At 57.6% G+C, this 22,045-nt stretch overlaps 1 protein-coding gene across 1 annotated transcript; it reads left to right on the top strand.

The window, feature by feature from the left end:
• The first annotated feature begins 634 nt into the window (after nt 1-634).
• THRA (thyroid hormone receptor alpha) lies at nt 635-21,176 on the top strand. Its single transcript, XM_060134296.1, has 9 exons — nt 635-816; nt 11,271-11,618; nt 14,446-14,513; nt 15,063-15,163; nt 17,090-17,237; nt 17,844-18,049; nt 19,107-19,253; nt 19,842-20,100; nt 20,696-21,176. The coding sequence occupies exons 2-9, from the start codon at nt 11,566-11,568 to the stop codon at nt 20,944-20,946; spliced, it is 1,233 nt and encodes a 410-aa protein (XP_059990279.1). The 5' UTR covers nt 635-816; nt 11,271-11,565; the 3' UTR covers nt 20,947-21,176.
• Nucleotides 21,177-22,045: the final 869 nt, after the last annotated feature.

Here is a 22,045-nt window from a genome sequence, read left to right on the forward strand (position 1 = left end):
GTTAGAAATGAGCCTGCAAGGGAGGTAATGGGGAAGCATACCTCCAAAAGGATTAAAAACACAGGACGATTGAAGTTAAAAGGACCTCAGGGGTAACCGTGCACAATCCTCAAATTTTAAGGTTGAGGCAGCTCTGCCACCTAGAGCGGTGGCGATTTGTTCAAGGTCACACAGTGAGTTACTGGCAGAGAAGGGACCCGAACTCAAAACAAACTCTAAACCTCCTGGGGTTTGGTATTTAGACTTTCCCCCCGACTTCTAAGGTGCAGGCGGCTCGCCGATAAGCCCTTCTCCATCCCCGTGGTGCATCTCCCCCAACCCTGCAATTCTTCCAGCAAGGGAAGGCTATTTTCTAAATGACATCTCTTCCAAAATATGTCACCAAGTACCACTCCCGCCGGAGACGCCTGGAGTGGGGCGGGCAAGTGCGGGCGGGGCGGGGGCAGAGGCGGCCGAGGGGCGGCTGGCCGGGGTCCCGGGGCGCGGCGGGGGGCGGGGGGCGGGAGGCGGGGGCCGGCGGCGGCGGCGGCGTCTAGGCGGCCTGCAGGGAGCAGCCGAGAGCCGGGCGGGCGCGCAGAGCCCGAGCCCCAGCCAGAGTGGGGCGGGGGAGGGAGGAGCTAAGAGCGGCCGCCGCCTCTGCCGGAGGAGCCGCGGGGCCGCCACACTCGCCCCCCGCCCCCCCTCGCTCACTCGCACTCACACCCGGGCGCAGGAGGCGGGCGGCCCGGGCCCCACCGGCCCCCCATGGACGCCCCCGGCACGGGGCGCTGAGACCCCCGCGTCGCTGCCCAGCCCGGTCCAGCGCGCCACGCCGAGGTAAGGGGGAGGGAGCGAGGGGGCATTAATATGCAAATGCATCGCGATTGATTATGCAAAGCCGCGGGGCTCTCTGGCCAGCTCCCAGGTGGGCTGGGGGCGCCCGAGGGGTACCCGCTGCCAGCCTCAGCTTTCCTGGACGCCCCGGTGACCCTGTCACTGGCCGGGAGCTTGCAACTTACGCCCTGGGGAAGAGAGGCGTTGCTGGGAGGTCGGTGGGCCCCGGGGTTCGCCGGCGGAGATGGCGTCCGGGCCTCCCCCTCGAGGGCCCGCCCGGCCTCTGTCCGGCCCGTCCGCTGCGCATTCCCGGGCCCGGCCCCGCTGCCGGCCGCCGGAGCTCCCCCGCCCGCCGCGCCGCGGTTTGTTTACGGTGCGCCGGAGGCCTGCCCCCCCAGCTCCCACCCCTAGCCTCCCAGGCCGAGGCCGAGTGGCCTTTGCAAAGCTGCCTCCAGCTGCTGAGGGCGGTAGGAGTGGGGTGGGGGGTGGGCTTGCACTGGCCCCGGGAGGAGGAAGTCCCCCCCCCTTCACCCGCCTCCCCAATTGAACATGGCTCTCTGGTTGCAACACTCCTAATTGCAAAAACGCGACTGGTTGGGGGGGGGTGTGTGCGGGGCGGGGGGGGGGGTGTATCTGAGGGTTCCTAGATGATTAAGGGAGTTGCAAGCTAGGGCGGTTAGGGAAGAGAGGGAGGAATGGACCCGTGTTGTGTGTGCCACCCGTTTCCCTCCCCTTGCAACGTGTCTCTGGTGCCCCTTCTCTGCCTGGGGCCTTCCCTAGTCCAGTGTGAAGGAAAAGCCTGCGAGGTGGGGGATGATAGGGGCAATGGAGAGAGCCACGCGTTTCCAGGGGTGGAGGTTGCAGAAGGAAAGTCAGTGAGATGGGAGCCCACCTCTCAGTGCTGGCTCTGGCCCCAGGAGGGGGAAGGGATGAAGGGGGCTGTTGTCCAAGATGAGGGGGGAAGCAAACGTGACATGCAGACACACAGATGTGCCCACATAGACAGCCACATGCACACCCGGGGACACCCAGGCAGATTCAAGGACAGGAGCTGCTGGACACACCCACATGGGGACAAGGGAAGAGGCTGGCTGCCACTGCACAGGGGAGCTCAGAGGGGTGAGACACACCCACAGGAGACCAAGAGCAGGGAGACCAACCCATGCACATACCCATGCACAGGGTCACATGGAGATGCTGTCACACACAACAAGGAGGAGTCGCTGTCACCCACACAGAAAAAGTCACTATCGCACGCTTGCATGAACACAGAGCAATTGCACACAGCCGTACATTACAAAAGACCCTGTCACTCACAGGCACACACGTGCTCGCATGAGCCCAGTCACACAGGCATCATCTCCTTGCCGTATCAGTCGCTGTCACTCAGTCAAACGCAAATGCAGTTACACATCAACACACGGATACACAACTTAGCAACAAGTATTTTCCTGGACTCTTACTGTGGCTCTCTGAGGTTCTGTATACCACAGAACCCCTGCTCCCATAATGGTGTAAGGCATGCATTCACGATAACATTTTCCACCTCTTTCGCTTGTCATCCCCCCCCTCCCCCAGATGGTGAGCTCCTTGAGACCTGGGAGAATCTCTGGAATTGCTCTGGATCCCACCCAGAGCCTAGCATAGGAAGTGCTCTGTAAATACTTGTTAATTGATTGACTGTGGGAACTCTGGACACAGGTACACTCATTTGCACACAGTCCCAGGGCCTCAGGTGCAGAAGGCACTTACAAGGCTCCGGCCCACACAGTCACAGGTCTACAACTCTGGATGCGCATGGTGTAGCTGTGCAGTCAGGCACACCCCTAGATGGACATACAGTCATAGACTTTTCTCCTCAAGCTTCCTCCTGTCTTCTTTTTTGACGTTCTTTTTTTTGAGGGACAGAGAAATTAGAGCAAAGAGAGTAGGGGGTAGGGGAGTTCTAGAGGGCCGAGTCATGGACCTGAAGCAGTGCTCAGTGACTTCAGGAGCTGAGGTGATCCTGGTTGCTGGGGGGAGGGGGGTCTTGGGGAAACCTGGCTCCTAGGAAGCAGCCTCTATCCCCACCCCAAAAGCAAATAAGGAACCTAGCCGCCCCTGCTGGGGTTGTTTGAGCCATTCCTGGGGATGCTCACGGGCCCCCAGCTGAGTTCCTGCCTCCCACCGTGAGTCTGGCCCCTTTACCCACCTCTGCCCTCCTGTCTAAACTTGGAAGCCTGCCGTAGGAGGCAGTATGTTGGTGAGTGTCTGGGTGAGTGATGTGTATTTTTGACTTGGAATTTCGCTCCAACGCTGTCTCCGCTGTGTCTCCTCCCTCCTCGCTTCTCTGCTAGTCTGTAACTCTCACCTGTCCCTGACCCCGTCGACCCCTGTTCTGGTCTCCGTTTCTGCCGCAGCCTCCTTGCTCAGAGCTGGGAACTGGTGGTGAGGTTCTTCATTCTTCTCCAGTTGTTCATACTCAAACCCCGCCCCTCGGCCCGCCTGCCCTGCCTCTGGGGTCAGCGGGAGGTTGGGGTGGGGGGCAGGGGGCTCAGCTGGCTGCTCAGGACATCCTGCGCTTCCTCAGTACTGCAGCTGCGGCCAGCGAGTTTGGGGGGCTGGGAGTGGGGGGGATAAGGAAAGGGGGTCGGCCACTGCCCATGCTGATCTCTCAGGCTGGCAGGCTCAGCCAGGGGACACCAGCTGGGTGGAAGGCCTGGGTGTGCAGGCCATGGCTAGCCAGCTCCCAAACAGGCCGGAGAGGGGGCTCCCTCCACACTGACCCGCTGGAAGATAATTGCCCCCGGGGGCGGTGGCAGGAGTTGGCAGGACCCGGCTGAGCTGGGTCTTTGGCAGGACTCACAGTGGCCTTTCTCCACACCCCTGGCAGCTGAGACCCACCTCCGAGATGCCCAACAGCTGTGTCTGCTTTGCCCAGCCTCAGAGCCTGGTTCTGAGGGTACGGCTGCCCAGACTTCGTGAGGCCCTCTCCCATGCGCTGGCCCTCCAGCCCAGAGTGGCAAGTCTTCCGGAGAGGGAGTTTGAGCAGGGGACATCTACCATTTCTGGCCATGCTCCCCTCTAGCTGTGGCCCAGACCATGGATGAGGAGACACTGGTAGGGATTCTACCATAGAGAATCCATGGCTGCTACTGAAAGGGAAACTGAGGCTGGGTCACAGGGAACACATAGCTGGATGAAAGAACAAGATATTGTTCCTCTAGCAGGTGATATGCTGTAATGGTTAAAAACAGGGATATATATATATATATATATATATATATATATATATATATAGGAACTAGATCGCCTGGGTTTGAATCCCAGCCCTGCCACTTGTGGGCTGTATACTCCTGGGCAAGCGATTTAACCTCTCACTTGCCTTGTCTGTGAATTGAGGAGGATAATACCTACCTCATTCAGCTTTTTGAGGATTAGAGGAGTCAGAATACATAAAATGCTTTAACAAGTGCCTGGTGCCTAACAAGCACTGTATGTGTTAGCTGTTACAACGAGGAAGTCTGTAGGTCACTTCTTGGAGAAGCTCGGTGGAGAATTGGATCTCCTAGACATCACAGGAATGGGATGGGGATGGGGGTGGTAGGGATAGTGGGTCGCTAATCTCCAGCCTCCTCAGCCTCCACGTCCCCTCTCTCTCCCGCATGAGTTTGTGCAGGCTGGAGCCCGTCTGCCTTGCCCTCCTCTGATCACCTTTTAGCTGCTTCTTAAAAGGAGCTCTTGACATCTCAGCCTGGACACACCTCCCCAGTTAGGGGCAAATGCATGAATGTTTGGGCATCACTGCATCTCTGGTTAGGACAAGTCTGAGCACTGGGAATGGGGGAGAGAAAAAACAAGGAAAGCAGGCTCTCTCCATACCCCCGCTCCTTTCTTATGAGTAGAGTACGGCACCCTTCCTCTCTCCTGGGGACCCAGCATCTCAGCTACCTGCCATTGATCAATCAACCAGGACCCAGCCCGGGCTGACAGATTCCCCACCCCTGCATGGAGGGGGCATTAGTGTGGAGAACGGCGGCAGTGAATAAGGAGGGTGTTAGGCGTGGCACCTCGAGACCCAGGGTCTGTCCTGGGTTGCCACCTTTCCTCTGCATCTGGTGATAAGACTCCTCTCTCCCCCCAAATCCCTTTTATGCAGCTCCCCCAGGACAGTGGTGGGGATATGCCTCGTGGTGGGCCACTGGGGAGCCTCTGGAGTAGGGAGCTCATCTCAATCCTGGTTCTCATGGCTCTAAAGGTGCTTGGGGGACTTTTGTGCCTCTTGGGGAGGGAGGCGAGCGTGACCATGGCGGGAAGAGCGCGGGCTGGGAGTTGGAGGCTGGGTTTTCACCGTTTGCCAGTTTCTGACTCTGGGCCTAGGTTTTCATAATCTGGAGACAATGATGCCCACCTCACGCAGAGTGAGGGTAAATAACATAACGTGGGGTGACACCTGTGGTCAGTCGGTATTGCATCCTGGCACTGGCATGGCAAACAACGCCTGTGGATTCTCCTCTCTTCCCAAGGCCTGGAACGCTCCAGGGTGCGGATACACACGCTGCTTGGAACCAGAGACAGTTCTCCGTCTCTCACAGAGGCATCTGGGGCTGCTGGAGGGAGGGGAGCATGTGGTTTTCAGGCATATGGTGTCGCCTGCCTTCCTGGCAGGCCAGGGCTGGGGCACCAAAGGGGACCTCCCGCTTGCATGCCATTGTGTGAGGTGGTCCAGAGGGAGGGGTCAGAAGTTCTCTGGGTAGACAAGGGGAGCAAGATGGAACTTATTGGTGCCCAGAAAATGCTATCCTTGGTCCCCTGCTTTGGAGGTGGGCACCCAGCACTGGGGACTGGGGTTAAAGGTTAGGGCCAAAGGCACAGCCACACCTCCAGCAGTGGCAGAGCAGCGTGATTGGCCCCAGCCCCCAGCCCTCTTCCTCCTCTCTTACTCTTGTAAGGAAGAGATGAGCTCTTGGCTCCTAGAGCCTTAGCTGCCTGTTTCATTTTCTCTTTTACCCAGGCGCGTGGGGCGTGGGCGAGGGAAGGGGAATGGGACCTGAGGCTTTGGTGGCTATCAGCGTCTTTGTACACATCAGTGAGTGGGTGTGTTGTGCGTGCAATCCATGTATGCGTGTTTTGGGCATGTGTGGGCTGGGGAGGGCTCTGAATATCTGCTGGAATGGGGTACCCAGAGCCCGAGGCTCTGCGCATGCGGGGTGAGTGTGTGTGTCTGCACGTGTCCGTGTGTGTGCGGGAGACTCAGCTGCATTTACTTGCTCGCTCTCGCCTGCTCTCTCTCCCTCGTATGCGCTCCCCTCCCTCCCTTCTCCCTCTCTCCCTCTCTCCCTCCCTCCCTCCCTTCCTCCCTCCCTCTCTCCCTCTCTCTCTCTCTCTCTCTCCCCCCCTCCCCCCTCTCCCTCTCTCCCTCTCCCCCCTCTCCCTCTCTCCCTCTCTCCCTCTCTCCCTCTCTCTCTCTCCCTCTCTCTCTCTCTCTCTCCCTCTCTCTCTCTGTCTCTCTCTCACTCACACACACACACACACACACACACACACACACACAATTTTCAATCTCTCTCTCTCTCTCCCCATTCCCTCCCTCCCTCTCCTGGCTTCTCTCTCCCCGCTTCTCTCTTCGTCCCTCTCCCCCACCTCCCCTCCTCGGCGAGTTCTGCTTGGGTGGGGGCTATCTCCCGCCTCTCTGGGGTGCCTGGGAGAACATCCCTGCTTTTCTTTTCCCGTCCACCATTCCCTTCCCTCCTGGGCGTGCTCCCCAGGGCTTGCAGACTCCTCTCTGCAGCCTCCTCCTTGGAAGAGGGGAGTGGGGAAGGGAGGACCCCAAGCCCTGTGCCCCTGATGCCATCTGCACTGAGCGCCTTGGCCCTGTGACATTCATGCCTCCAGCCTTCAGCTGCCCCACCTCCCAGCTCCGATTACCTGCTGGCTGCTGGGGGGAGGGCAGGGAGAGTATGCCCAGCTTGTGGGTGCTCCTAACTCTGCCTTCTGGGCTATTTGGATCTCCCCCTCCATTTCTGGGGGGAACTGGGGCAGGGGGCACGAAGTTCTGTGGGTTGACAGGGAAGGGGCTGAGCTCTTGAGCATGGATGTGGGCACAACCATCGTCAGTATGCGTGGGGGGGATGGAGGTGAGCCCTAGACTTGGGCGCCCACCTTAATGCCTGACTGGAGCTGGCCTGGGGTGGGAGGAGGGACAGGAGAGCAGCAGGTGGGTGAGGTTATGGTGGGGTTGGGCGGGAAGCACAGTCTTTGATGTTAATACTGGGCATCTGGCCCAAGTCAAGGCTACTGTTTATGTCTTTCTGTCTGTGACCTGCAGGGGGGAATTTCCTGTTATATTCTTTTGGAGGAGAGGATCCTTTTGTTTAAGTAACCTATCTCCCCCTTATATTATATCCCCCAACCCCATCTCCCATTCTCTAGCCTCCAAGGCCCCACAGTGGCTAGGAGATCAGACTTAAGGGTCACTGCCCTTACGCTCCAGAATCCATCTCATGGGGGCCCAGCCAGAGCCCACCAAAGAGGCTGCCTCAGCCCCTGCCCACCCACGCCCCCCCGCCGCGCTTGCCAAGCTGGTGCCTCTGTCTGTGTACTCCTCTGCCATGTCACACCTGCCAAATAGTACCTCCCTTCCCGCCTTCACTCCTCCTCTCTCTGCTGGCACTAGGATAACAGCAGGTTGGGTGGGGCAGTCCCCTTCAGTCCATACCTGAGAATAGAACGGGGGGATCTGGGAGAGGAGGAAGAGGTCCCAGCCCTGAGAGGCATCTACTCCTCAACCTGCGTGCCTGTGTTGCTGCCGCAGCCTCCACCATCTGCAGACTCCCGGGGCTGTTGGTGTTTGTGGCTGTCCCTGGGAGCCCACGCTGGTACAGGCGGCAGTGTCCGCACACAGATGCCTGTGTTTGCCTGTGCATGCCCGTGTGTGTGTGTGTGTGTGTGTGTGTGTGTGTTTGGGCTACAGTGGCCACCTGGCCACCCTTCTTGGCCCCCATGGTGTGGAGTCAGGGCGTCAGTGCCAGATAATTGGGAGTGGGGGAGAAGTACCTCCCCCCACCCTAGCAGCAGGCAAAGGGGAAGGGGAGAGGGAGGTGTGAATCTCCCCACAGCACTATTAATAGCCCACATGCCAGGCCACCAAGAACCAGCTGTCACCGTGGAAACCATTTCTCTTCTCCCCTCCCCCCAGCCTCCATGAAGCACCCCCCACCCATCTTTCTTTGTTACCTTTCTGCCTTTGTCTCCCCTTCCCTTCTCTGTCCTCTTTTCTCCCTCACCCTTCTCTCTCCACTCCCATCTCCTTGCTGCCTTTCTTCCTCTCCCTTGGCTTCATTGTCATCCCTGCCTCTGCCCCCACCCCTGCCCATCTCTTTGTTCTTGCCTCTCCTCATCCTTCTCCCCCTCTTCCCCCATCGTCCCTTTCACCTCTCTGCTTCTTCTCTTTCTCCCATTTTCTCAGCCCCCCTCTCTCTATGTGAGTCTTTCCCTCTGTGGTTGGCAAGGAGGAGGGCTGGGCTTTCCGTAGAGCATTAAGGACAAAGTTCACGGGCCCTGACAGGTGGGGCCAAAGCCAAGAGCAGACACTCAGGAGAGTGGTGGGTACAGAATTGGGGGCTGGATTCTGGGGCAGAGAGTCCCCTCTGGCAGCCCTAGGAGTCCTTCCGGGGAGTCCCTTGGGTCCACAGGACTGCGGAGTGGGACAGTCCAGCAGCAGGAACATGGCATGGTGCCCATGGATGCCGCATTGGCCTCTTGTCTCAGTCCCCCCATTGCAGAAGCACTTAAGCTTAATGAAATGCTTCCCCCTCCGCGGGCACCTTGCCCACACTGCCACCAGGCATCTCTTATCTGACAAAGAGGGAGTGGGTGGCCAGGCCAGCCAACAGGTGGGCCTTGCCTGCCGGCTGTCCGGCCTAGTCTCAGAGCCCCATAGCTCCAGCCCTCTGCCTCTTGGGGGGATGCTGCTCCTCTTCCTCTGCAGGGGATGTGCCAGGCTGGCACTGGGGGAATTGAGGAGGACTCCAGGAGGAGGGGAGAGAGGCTGCCCTTCAGCATGGGTGTCTCTGCCCCGCCCCCCTGCCCCACTGCCCACAGCTAACACAGGCTCATGTGCTATGTGCCTTCCCGCATGCTGGGCCCTCTGCCTGCCCTGTCGCCTCAGAGGCCCAGGTATGTCCCCAGAGAGATGACAAGGACTCCCCAGGGGTTCCAGCCTCCTGCTAGGTGCCAGGCAAGGGTGCCCTAAGCAGTGAGGGCAGGACCTTGCTTCCCTGCCCACTACCAGGGGCTCAGTGGAGCCTGGGTGGCATCAGGCACCGTTCGGCTCAGCATAGAGGTGAGGCAGAGTGGGGGCCTCCTCCCTCCACCCCCTGCAGCAGGCCCGTGCAAGCCCTTGGCAGTGCCCAGCCACATTTGGAGTTAAGGCCAGGCTGGGTCGGGGGAAGGGAAAATAAACATGGTGGCTTAGGTTGGCACTGCCCCAGGTGTGCCCTGTAGCAACTGGCGGTAGCAGAAGTCAGGGGGAGGGGTCTTCCAGAGCTGTGGCCTGGGGCAGGAGCTGCCCATGCCATGTGCTGCCACCGGTGCTCCCTGCCTGGTCTGGCCCGTAGCCGCTGATACCCATTCCCACACACCCCGGTTCCCTTCACCTGCCTCCAGGGCCTGCTCGCGCGGCTGCCCCTCTCTCAGCATGCCCACTCCTGTGCCTGCCTCCTCCCCTCCCCGGGGGCACTCGGGCCTCAGGCTGGCGAGTGGATTTTTCCAGCTTCTGTAAACAAGTGGTGGCAGTATGCCAGGTGGGCAGGAGACGGGCGGGGGCAGCACCGCAGCCAGGGTGTGCCAAGCACCGAGGCACAGTCTTGGGGGGTGGGGGAGACAGGGAGACACCCAGACCCAGAGAGAGAGAGAGAGAGAGACATTCAGATGCAGACAGACAGACCAAAGGAAGCTTCACTGGGCACAGATAGAAGTGGAAACAGAGGCGACAGAAAATAGCCCTCTATTGTCCAGCCCAAGGCCCACGCCTGCCTCGGCCCCCAGCCCCTCACTGCTCTGGCTGAGAGCAGCAGGCCCCTATGCCCAGGCTCTGGGCATCCCCACCCACTCCTTCTCCCCCCATCTCCACCCCTTAGGGCTGGCTACGCCATTATAAATTTATAACAGGAATTTCTCCGCAAGCCAAGAAAAACTTGACCTACTTTCTTGACGGCTCCCTGGGCTAAGGCTCCCTGCTCGCACCCCTCCACCCCATGTCTCCTGTCCAGCCCCCAGTGCCCAGTTCTGGTCTGCGGGGGCATCGAAAGCAGAGTAGGCCACCCTTCTGTACTACTGCCCTGCTCCCCAGGATGGGGACTTGTCTGAGTGCAGAGGCCCTGTCCCATGCTCCAGCCCGGTCCTACCCTGCCCAATGGCCTGACTTATCTCTCCTTTCCCCTCCCACCCTGGCTCCTTATCAGTTCCTAGGGGTGGGGCCGGGGGGGCCCAGGGGCAACGCCTCTGGTGCATCAGCCACTCAATGGAGGCTGTGTGCGGAGAGCTGCACCTTTTGTCCCCTCTCACGTGCCCACACCTGCCTTGTGTGTGCAGACACGGAGCCTCGGGTCTGCAGACTGGGGTCAGCGGAGCAGCATGGGGGGAATGGTTGGCCCAGGTTGGCACTGCCCTGGACCCCAGATAGCAGGACAAGGCAAGCATCGGAGGCAGGCTGCTCACTAGCTGTGCCAACTCGAGTGAATGGTCGGGCTTTCTGAGGCTTTATTTCCTCACCTGTGCAGCTCTGATACCAGAGGGCCTATATTCTCTATTCCATTAACGCGGGTTAGTTTCCTTTCCCCTCCTCTTGCCATCCTGGTGGCTGGCAGCTCAGCTAAACCGACTGGGAAGTCTGGTCCTCAGACTGGGAAGTGTGATTCGGGACCTTGTATGGGAAGCTCCTTGGGGGGCCGGGACTGGGGAGTTGTAACTGAGCCAGCAGCCGGGGAGGTCGTCTCCCTACCATTTGCAATGCCCCTCTCCGTGAAGGCACCCACGTGGGCATTCAGGATCCCTGCATGCTGCCCCCACAAACCACACTTCCTTCTCCAGTACCCCCCATGCCTGGGCTGAAGCTGCCCATCTCTGGTGGCCTCTTGCCCTGTAATACTGATGAGTTTTAGGGAAACTGGGGGGTGGTAACAATAGCTGATGTTTAATAGACGCCTATTAAGGGCCAGGCACTTGGAATGTGAGGACTGAGACGAGGTACATGGGTGACCTCATTCTTTCCCTCCATCCCTTTCCATGTCTGGGGAGCAGGATGTGGCTCTCCAGTCTTGCCTGCTGTCTGTTAATCTGAAGGGTTGTCCTGGTGCCTGCCCTCCATGACTACCACCATCTCGTTACGAGCCCCCAAATGTTGGCACCAAAGGAATCCTATTCACCCAGCCCCACCATGGCGCCGCCTTATCCCTGCCTCTTTCCTCTCTCTGCAGGGACCTCCGGACAGGACAAGATTCCGAAGCTACTCCCCCAGCCCAGGACCCCCCCACAGACCCGGCTTCCCCCACAACCCCACTATCTGCCACTCCCTGGCCCCTCTCACCGCCCGCCCCCCGTGGGGCGCAGGGCATGGTGTGAAAGGCCAAGTGCTGAGGCGGGCACCATGGGTGCTGGGCCCTAGGGCCTGGGTGGCGGGGGGTGGGCGGCCTGTGGGCGTGCCGGGGGGGCCAGTGTGCCCACCCCAGTCTCTTGGCGTGCTGGAGGGCATCCTGGATGGAATTAAAGTGAATGGAACAGAAGCCAAGCAAGGTGGAGTGTGGGTCAGACCCAGAGGAGAACAGGTAATGGGTCTGGCAACTAGGTCGTGCCAACTCCTAGGCAACAGGAAGGGTCACCTGGCTGGGCCCGAGAGAGTGGAGCTTGGGCCTTTTAAGCACCTCTGGGGGGATGGGCATGAGGCCAACAAGCCTGCTGCCTACCTTTGCCCAGGAGATGAGGTCATGTTCCCATGCGGCAGGGAATTAGGCACCTCAATGGAAAGATGCCCACTTTGAAAGGGGGAGGTGATTCAGAGCAGAGTAATTACAGGCAGCAGGCACGTGGCCCCTCCCTTGACAGTGCTGGGAGTCTCAAGTGCCCCCCAGTGTCCCCTCAGCCACCCTCACCGGAGCATGTGGAATCCAAGCCTTGCCATTTCCCTCCTCTCCCTACCAGGTTGTTCACTTCTGACCACCAGCGTGTTGTCCAGAAGCCATGGTGCATGTGACATGACATTTCAGGGCACATGCACCAGTAGCTGTTGGTCACAGCTCACGCTTATATTTGGAACCTATTGGGAGCCTCACAAGCTCTTCCTTGTTCATGGGCAAGGGCGGGCATTGCCATGGGGCTCCTCCCAGGAAGTGAAAGTGAATGCCAGCTATGAAGGTTTTGCTCCCACGTGGAGGAGGCATCAGCCCTGCACACGCAACTAGGGATGGGTTACCTACTATCTGCATTGTGCTTCAGGAGCCCAGAGGGTCTCTGCCTCTCCCATCAGCTCCAAGTGGCACAGAGCTCAGTCTCAGTTGGCGTGGTGCCCTGGGAGCTGGGTACAGCCTGTGCCTATGGCCAGGGAGAGGGTGGGGGAGGGGGTGCTCTGGGGAGTAGTGTGGCCGTTGCCTAGGAGACCAGATCCTGAGCCAGGAGGCCGGAGGCCTGGCCCAGCAAAGCCCTGGGGCCCAAGACTGGGTCCCTGGAGGGGTAGAGGAAGTGGATGGGGCTGGCAGCTGGGTAGGGCAATGGGGGTATCCCCCCAACCCAATCCCCACCCCTGGGGGCTCTGAAAAAGATTTAGCCTGTCATTGCGTAGCTCTCACTTACAGCCTCTGTACCTCCCTGCCCAGACTTCTGTGGATCTGGGAAAGTCTGCTGCTAACTCTGAGAAAGGCGGGAATGCCAGTTCCTGGTCCCCCAGGACTGCAGCCCCTCCCCTGTCTGCCTCCCCTCCCCCATGTTCCTGCGCCACCTTGTGGCTGTCCCTGGGACTGCACCCAGAGGCTGTGAGTCTAGTTAATTGCTGAAGACTGCCAGCTCGACTGGGGCCTAGGTGGCCGGGGAGTTCCCCCCACACCCACCCCTCCAGAGGCAGGAGGGAGATCCGACCCTCGAACTGTTGTAGACATCAGACAGGGGTAATCCCCAGGGTGTGTGGAACACAGAGTTGTCTGTGGCTGTGACCCTGGCCAAGGTCACTGTGTCAGTGTGTTGGGAGCCGCATCAGGCCCCAGGCGGGTGGAGAGAGGGCGGAGGACCCTGCAACATGCCACACACAGGGTGGGTGTGGGAGGTTATACAATCCGTGCATGCATGTAGAAAGCTTATGTAACCTGTGTGTGCCGAGGTTATGTAACATGTATGTGGAGAGGCTGGCAACATATGTGTGCAGTGGCTGAGGGTTGCTAATACCTTACTTGGAGGGGCCCAGCGTCCTTGTCCTGGCTCTGACTCCAGCCACAGTGTCACCAGCACAAGTGGGGCCTAGGTTTGCTGCTCTGTTAAAGGGAGGCCATGGACTGGGCAGCTCTGGGAGTCCCATCCTTTTCTCATATTCTTGGGTCTAGGTTCTAGTGGGCCACTGTGGTTATTTAATTTACTTTTATTTTAATTTTTGGCTGGTGTTGGGTCTTCGTTGCTGCACGTGGGCTTTCTCTAGTGGTGGCGAGCGGGGGCTACCGTTCGTCACGGTGCGTGGACTTTTCATTGCGGTGGCTTCTCTTGTTGCAGAGCACGGGTTCTAGGCGCGCGGGCTTCAGTAGTTGTAGCACGCGGGCTCAGTAGTTGCGGCATGTGGGCTCAGTAGCTGTGGCAGACACGCGGGCTTCCGTAGTTGTGGCTCGCGGGCTCTAGAGCGCAGGCTCAGTAGTTGTGGTGCACGGGCTTAGTTGCTTCACGGCGTATGGGATCTTCCCGGACCAGGGCTCGAATCCGTGTCCCCTGCGTTGGCAGGCAGACTCCTAACCACTGCGCCACCAGGGAAGTCCCACTGTGGTTATTTAGCGTGTGTGCATGACCTGGAAATCAAGTCACATGTTCACTGGGGGGAGGGGCATGGTATTATTAGGTGCCTGTCTAGAGGGTTGTGTAACATGTGGGCATATCCTAGAGGTCATATAACACATTTGAGAAAGCCTTGAAAGTTGCATAGATATAGATGGTAGAACCTGCTGCTTGTTTACCGTGCCTGGGTTTGTACTGAAGGCAGCATAGTTGTTCGTGTGTGCTGGTCTTACGTTGCACACATTTGTGTGTATTCTAAAGGTTATATAGCTTTAAGCATGTCCTGAAGATTCTTTCTGCATATGTGTCATGTACTGAAGGCTTAAATATGTGGCTATCTTATAGATTATGGGCGTGCTCGTGTGTGTGTGTGTGTGTGTGTGTGTGTGTGTGTGTGTATGTTGGGGCCCTAGAACATGCTTGTGCCCCAGCCAAGCCCTTTATCTCTCTCCCCAAAGCTTCCAGATAGCTGGACCCTTCTCAGTTTTGTCAGTTGACCTGGGGGTGGGAGGTAGGATGAGGACACAAGAAGGAGGGAGTCAGGCGTGGGGGATGACTTCAGCCTATGGAATGAGAAGGGGGGCTGCCCAAGGACTGCTCTCTGATTCGGCCCACTTTGCCCTCATCCAGTGCCAGGTCACCAGATGGAAAGCGAAAAAGAAAGAACGGCCAATGTTCCCTGAAAACCAGCATGTCAGGTGAGCCTGGCTGCGTGTAGCCTTCCTTCCCACCCTCAACCCGACAGAACCAGGCCGGGACAATTCCAGGGCCTGGGCCTATACCAGCAGTTCCTGTGTCCCACGGGGAGAGCCTCCTGGAGAGCGTGGGATGGACTTGTCTGGGGTGAGAGGGTTGATGTGGGGCACGCTCCAGCCTTTGAGGATGGATTAGGTCAGGAAGGGCCTCTTCCCTTCCCCCATAACTCCCTTGCCCGAGGTCCCCAAGATGAGCTGCTCTGACATTTGCTTCTCCTTCTCCCATATCCCCTGCCCCTGGCATGCAGCAAGAGAAAAGCCCTGAATGGGGCAGTCAGAAGAACTGGATTCTCCATATTCTTAGGGAAGGGGATGGACAAGGTGACCTCTGATGTGTCTCCAGGATTATACCTGGAGACAGAGAACCCTTCAGGGAGGTTGGGCTAGGGGATGGGCCAGGAAGGAAAAGCTGGGGGATGGAGAAAGTATAGGAGCCTCTCTGCTGGGGACCCAAGCCATGCCTGCCTGCCTGCCTCCCTTCCTCCCTCCCAGGGTATATCCCTAGTTACCTGGACAAAGACGAGCAGTGTGTCGTGTGTGGGGACAAGGCAACCGGTTATCACTACCGCTGCATCACTTGTGAGGGCTGCAAGGTATGGACCAGCCAGCTCCTGCCCCTCCCCCACCACCTGAGCGCCACCCTCCCCCCCGCCATCACATTCCCTTTAAGTCCCTCAGCACCCGGCACAACAGACAGCTCTATAAACATGTAAGCTAAAGCGCACCTGTTATATCCTCATTTCTCTTCTCTTATTCATTCATTCATTCATTTGTTCATTCATAATCCCTGCTCTGCCACTCATAGGTAAGATGCCTAATCTCTCTGAGCCTCAGTTTCTTCATCTATAAAATGGGGATAAACATACTACCTACTTCATAGAGTTGCTAGAAGAATAAAATGAGATAATGCACATAGAGTACTTAAAACAGTGCCAAGTACAAAAGAAGCACTCAATACACGTCTGCTTTCATCCATCCATTCAGTGTATTAAGCGTGAGATGTGCAGTATATGTGCCTCCCTCACGTTGCTCACAGCCTACCAGAGAAAGACTGACATCAGTTAAACAGCATCAGTGTTTCTCAAAACGTAGTTCCTGGACCACCTGCAGTACTTGTTAAGTGCAGATCCCAAGGCCTCATCCCAACCCTACTCAAGCAGAATGTTTTGTGGTGGAATCTGCCTTGGATTGCTTCCACTGCACCTGAAAGGGTGAGAACCAGTGCTGGGGGGCATGGCGGAGGCCAGAGAAGAGGATGGCAGAGTCTCCCTGGGCAGAGCGGGTCTCTGGCTTGAAGAGGCTTCATTAGATCTCACTTTGGACATTTCAGCCTACATGGTTTTCCCAGGATCATCACTTCCTGACAATGTAAGACCTTTCAAGAAACAGAAAGCTTTAAGAATGTGTCAAGGCTTCAAGTTCCTCTCTTTCCTGGTGTTTGTCAATCAGACCAAGACCACCAGGGATATGGAGTCCCCTAGCTGCGTTCCTGCAAGCAATGCCAGCAGTGCAATATAGAGCCAGGAACCTCACCCTCAAGGACATCTGAGTCCCAGCGGGGCATCCGGAAAGGACAGAGATGCCTTCCCACTCCTAGAGAGCCTGATGTTGTAGGTCTAGCGTGAGGCCCAAGAGTCTGTATTTTTGATGGCTACCCAAGGTGATTTTAGTTGCACCCCAAAATCTGAGAGCTCAGACCTTGTGTCTTATACCTCAGGTCCAGTTCTGAGTGTCTGCTGCCCATTTAGCCATATGACTTTGAGCAAAGTGCTTAATCTCTCCAAGCTGCAGTTTCTTAGTCGGCAAAATGGAGATAATAACAGTTCCTACCTCACGGGGTTGACGTGAGCGTTAAATGTGATGATACAGGAAAGAAAAGGCTTATAAGTGCCCGACACATAGTAAGTATGCAGCAGACGTTAGCTCTTCATATTATCACTGCCATCTTGAGTCTTGAGGTTTTTCCTTTAAAGCAAAGACTAAACTCTGTATATAAAATTGAAAATATTCTCTTCCTGCTAGTAGAGTTCATACCCAATGCCTTTTCTTAACTTTTTGACCCCCCGCCCCCCATTTCATGAATTCCACCTGCATGGGCAACAGGCAGCATGTATGAGAATGGTTTTGGGGCCAGTGTTGTTTTTAGAGTCGTTTAACAAGATGGAAAATCAGGTATTAATTGGTGTCCAAAGCGGCTATTCCTTCAGGCCTCTGAGCACCTCACACCATCCCAGGCTCAAATCTCCTAACTGCGGTCACCATCCTTAACTCTGCCACCACCACTACCCGTGTACCCCGGCCCCTAGGCAGCTGGGGGGCTGAGGATGTGTATTTCTAAGTCCTGGCAGAGCCCAGTGATGCTGGGCTTGCTGTGTCGAGAGGATGCCAGGTTCCCTCACTAGTTCCCCAGCCCGCCGCCCCCCCCCCCACCGCCAACCCCAGAGAACTGCATGGTTGATTCAGGAAGGGAGGGTTGTGATCACAACATGCTCCGTCTCCCTGCCCTCCCCCAACTCCAGGGCTTCTTTCGCCGCACAATCCAGAAGAACCTCCACCCCACCTACTCGTGCAAATATGACAGCTGTTGTGTCATTGACAAGATCACCCGCAATCAGTGCCAGCTGTGCCGCTTCAAGAAGTGCATCGCTGTGGGCATGGCCATGGACTGTAAGGGGATGGGTGGGGGAAGCGGGCCAGGCAGCTGTGGGGGGGTGCGTTCAGACACGGCAGCTCCCTTCCAGGTACCCACAGAGCAGAGGGACAGTCTGGGTCAGGCTGGTGGCAGAATGAATGTTCAGAATCTTGGTCCCTGCTGCCCTCGTCCCTGAAGAAAAGGAAACAGGATCCCTCTCTGGGCTCTGGGCATGGGCCCCAGTGCCTGCCTGCCTTTCACCACTCCAGGGCCTTAGAGTTGTTGGGTAGAAATAAGTCCTGAGTACCCCCCCCAAGAGCACAGTGTCTCTGACTACTAGAGAAGGCACCCCACTTCTGGGTGAGAGAGGGCATTTTTCATTAGCTAGGGATTGGATGGTACAGTCTTCTAGTAACTACTGTCACTATAACCCTTTAGATCAGAACATGGTCTTCCTCTGGGTCAGCCCCAATTGGAGTTGATGTGGTCTCAGTGATCATTCAGGATCCAGGTTGTGCCACCCGACTGCTAGGTGATTTGGGAAGTCACTTAGCCTCTCTTGGCCTACTGGGAAGCATAGTTTCTGAGTGGGTTACGGAGTGTGCCATGCAAAGGGCATCGTATCTGTCTGTTGTTGACAGTGGTTCTAGATGATTCGAAGCGGGTGGCCAAACGCAAGCTGATTGAGCAGAACCGGGAGCGGCGGCGGAAGGAGGAGATGATCCGATCACTGCAGCAGCGACCAGAGCCCACTCCCGAAGAGTGGGACCTGATCCACGTTGCCACGGAGGCCCATCGCAGCACAAATGCCCAGGGCAGCCATTGGAAACAGAGGCGGAAATTCCTGGTAAGGAGAGAGGGAGCACGGGGGAGCGGCAGCCAGGTAGCCAGGAGAGGAGAGTGAACTCAGAGTCTTGCCTCCTCTGGAAAGCCTTCTTAGTTTAGTCTGACCCAAGGCTGATAGTCTCCACGACTTGACAGTGCTGATTCGTACACCTGTGTAAGGCTGATAGTCTCCACGACTTGACAGTGCTGATTCGTACACCTGTGTGTGTGTCGCTGCTATCAGGGTCCTGCCTTTTCCATCTGACTGGGAGCTCCATGAGGGCAGGGCCTTGCCCTCCTCATCGAATTTCCAGTGAACGGAGGTGAGCTCTCCTCTTTTTCCCGCCCACAGTGACTGGGAGGAAGGGTGAGGACACAGTCATGTAACAGCATTTTGGGGGACCTCTTGGTTGCTGGGCATTGTTTTAGGCCCCGGCAAAACTGAGTGCCAAGAAAATGGCCAGCTTGGGAGGAGACGGATAGTTGGTTGTGTATGGTGGGGAAGGCAGAAAACTCCTGGCGGAGTGTGTCCGCGTGCGGAACAGTACGCTGTTAGGAGCACTGACTCTGATCCCAAGCGCGTGTGTGCGTAACTTGTCGGGGATCAGACTGCCCGGGTTCAAATCCTGGTTCTACCACTTACTAGCCACATGACCTTGGGCTTATTACTTAGCTGCAGTCTGTCTCAGTTTCCTCATCTGTGAAATGATGGTAAGTATAACATCAACTAATGGTGATAAGTCGTGGTGAGGATTAAATGAGATAGTATGTGTAAAACACATGGCTTCATGCCTAGTTACATGTTAAATATTCAGTAAATCTAGCTTCTATTGTTATGACATTACCTCTACTGCTATTATGATCCTTGTGATTATTAGCCAACTTGGAGCTCTGATGCTGGTGTATTCTCTGCCCCAAGATGGGAGAAGCCTTAGACCTGGGTTGGGACACAGCTGTCCCCAGGTGCTGGTGGCCCCGCCTCCCCAAGCTGCCTTGGAGCTCCCCCTGGTGGGCAGGGAGCCTCTGTGAGAGGTTGAAAGGGGTCTGCAGCCCCAGCTGACCCCCATCTCTCCCTCTAGCCGGATGACATTGGCCAGTCACCCATCGTCTCCATGCCGGACGGAGACAAGGTGGACCTTGAGGCCTTCAGCGAGTTTACCAAGATCATCACCCCGGCCATCACCCGCGTGGTGGACTTTGCCAAAAAACTGCCCATGTTCTCTGAGGTGAGTGGCAGATGGGAGGAGAGACACGGTGCCACGCTGGAGGGAGACCTCGGGTTGCTCCCCAGATCACCCAGTCCCAGCTCGTGCTCATCTGAAGCTCTCTGGATGGGGAGCAATTCCTGTAGGTCAACACAGCCAACACACACGCACGCACACATGCACACACATACACGCACAGGGTGAGCTGATCCCTAAAGAACCAGCAGGCTCCACGGGCCCAGCCTCCCCAGCCCGTCCCTTCCTGTCTCCCCTGAAGTCTACGCAGCCATCCTGACTCTGGAAGTTCTCCTTACTTTAAAGAGCACTGACTCTGGGAACAGGCTGCCCTACTGGCTTGTGACCTTGGCCACGTGGCCTAACTCCCTATACCTCCCTTTGCTCATCTGCGGTGGGCATGGAGGTACTGACGGGACCTAACTCAGAGGCACGGTTGGGAGAGTTAATGAAACAGGGCAGATCCATCGCTCATTGCAAGGGAGCTGTTCAGAGCACACGTTCCTGGCCCGTGGTGGCCTTGCGGCTCCCAGGGGGCCCCCGCGGGCGATGCTTACGGGGAGGGGCCTGCTGAGTGTCCCTGTGGTTCTGCAGCTGCCTTGCGAAGACCAGATCATCCTCCTGAAGGGGTGCTGCATGGAGATTATGTCCCTGCGGGCGGCTGTCCGCTATGACCCCGAGAGCGACACCCTGACACTGAGCGGGGAGATGGCTGTCAAGCGGGAGCAGCTCAAGAATGGCGGCCTGGGTGTCGTCTCCGATGCCATCTTTGAACTGGGCAAGTCACTCTCTGCCTTTAACTTGGATGACACGGAAGTGGCTCTGCTGCAGGCTGTGCTGCTAATGTCAACAGGTACCGAGGCCTGGCTGGGAGGGCTCAGGAGCGTCCAGGGGCCCAGAGTTTGGCTGGGCCCTGGGCCTGTCACGCTCCTTCTTTAACCCCGTGGTCTCTCTGCTCCACAAAGCTACCTCTCTGTCCCCTGCTCTTTCACCCACCCCCACTCTGTTCTGATATCCAGGCCCATCTCTTACCTCCCAGTCCCTCCTCTCCTCCTATCCTGGCTTCATTTGTTCTCTCTGCCCCCACCTGCTCTCTGTCTCTCCCAGACCCCTTTGTTCCCCATCCCCTACTCTGTTCCCATTCACCTTCTCTCCCCCACCCCTCCTCTGTCCTCAGTCCCCCTTTCTTGCCCCTAACTCCCTCTGTATTGCTCTCCCCACCCCATCTCTCTGTCCGCTAGTCCTGCCCTGTCTCCAGGTCTCCTCTCTTTCCAGGCCTACCTCTTGCCCTCTGTCCTCTTTACCTGCCCCTCCACCCCCCGGTCCCCTCCCTCTGCCCTGCGGTTGCCCCTACACTTGCCCAGAACGTGTTTTTCTTCCCTCTCCCCCAGCCTCTCCGCCTCTGCCCCCCTCCGCCCACTCACCCGCCTGCCCCTCCTTCCCCGCAGACCGCTCGGGCCTGCTGTGTGTGGACAAGATCGAGAAGAGTCAGGAGGCGTACCTGCTGGCGTTCGAGCACTACGTCAACCACCGCAAACACAACATTCCGCACTTCTGGCCCAAGCTGCTGATGAAGGTGACTGACCTCCGCATGATCGGGGCCTGCCACGCCAGCCGCTTCCTCCACATGAAAGTCGAGTGCCCCACCGAACTCTTCCCCCCACTCTTCCTCGAGGTCTTTGAGGATCAGGAAGTCTAAAGCCTCAGGCGGCCAGAGGGTGTGCGGAGCTGGTGGGGAGGAGCCTGGAGAGAAGGGGCAGAGCTGGGGGCTGAGGGAGACCCCCACACCTCTTCTCTCCTCCCTCTCGTCCTCGGATAGATTCAGCTCCCCACACACACACACACACACCCCGCATTGCCCCGTCCCTCCTCAGAACCTCCAGCCCTGGGGCAGGGCAAACAAATGAACTTGCTATGAAAAGGACAGTGTGGGAGGTGGGGGGGGGGGTCGGGGGCGGGGGGGACCGTGTCCTGCAGTTCCCAGGACCCCGTCCTCCGAGAAGGTAGGAGAAGGGAGGGAGAGCTAAGAGGGGACAAGCCATCTTGACCGTAGGGGATGGAGGGATGGGGGAAGATGCCCTCAACTCACCCCCTGCACACATGCAAGAGAGAGCCCCCCGCCCAGTCTCTTGGCCTAGGTTCCCCCTCCAGGCTAAGGGCCTCTCTGCTTCCCCAGATGCCTGGGTGCAAAGAAAGGCTTGGCTTGGCCCCTCCCCTGGAGGTTAAAAATTACAGTCATTCTAACTGCACTTTGGAAACCAGGCACGGAGACAAGATAAATGAAGAAGTACTAGACAGAAGAAAAAAAGAGAAAAAAGAGAGAGCGAGCGATTGATAGAGAGATGATATTAAGTTATTAACTGAGGCTGGCCAGAGGGGAGGACCCCCCCACCCCCAAGCACTTTGAGAGCTGCCCCTCCTCCCCCCACATCAGAGAGAACTGCCCCCCGCACCAGGTCCCCAGGGGTAGGGCTGCCGATCAGAGCTGTGAGTTAATACAACAGGGTCCTGGCCACCCCCCCTTGCCTTGCCCCTCCCTCTGTGCCCCTTTGGCACCCCCGCGCCAGTACTCCCTCTGCTCTCTGCCACTCGTGCCCGCTGAGTTCCATCTACCTCTCACGCTGGATGCCAACTGGCCCCTCACCAGCCTGCCCTGCTGCCCGCACAGCTCCCCTTTCAAGTGCCCAGCCCCAGGGGCCTCTCCCTGTGTCCCCCACCAGCTCCTTCCGCATCGTGGCACCCACACAGGAAAAACTGTGGCTCAAGGTCCCGCCCTCCTCACATCCTGCAGTATTAGC

The sequence above is a fragment of the Lagenorhynchus albirostris genome, chromosome 20 (genome assembly GCF_949774975.1).
Source record: "Lagenorhynchus albirostris chromosome 20, mLagAlb1.1, whole genome shotgun sequence".
NCBI classification, from domain to species: Eukaryota; Metazoa; Chordata; class Mammalia; order Artiodactyla; family Delphinidae; genus Lagenorhynchus; species Lagenorhynchus albirostris.

What these genes read in the sequence shown, in the direction of transcription:
- THRA (XM_060134296.1), top strand. Translation starts at nt 11,566, where the DNA reads ATGGAACAGAAGCCAAGCAAGGTGGAGTGTGGGTCAGACCCAGAGGAG. An exon ending in TGTGGGCATGGCCATGGACT is followed by an intron (nt 17,238 to 17,843) that starts GTAAGGGGATGG and finishes TGTTGTTGACAG; the next exon opens with TGGTTCTAGATGATTCGAAG. An exon ending in TGTGCTGCTAATGTCAACAG is followed by an intron (nt 20,101 to 20,695) that starts GTACCGAGGCCT and finishes CCTTCCCCGCAG; the next exon opens with ACCGCTCGGGCCTGCTGTGT.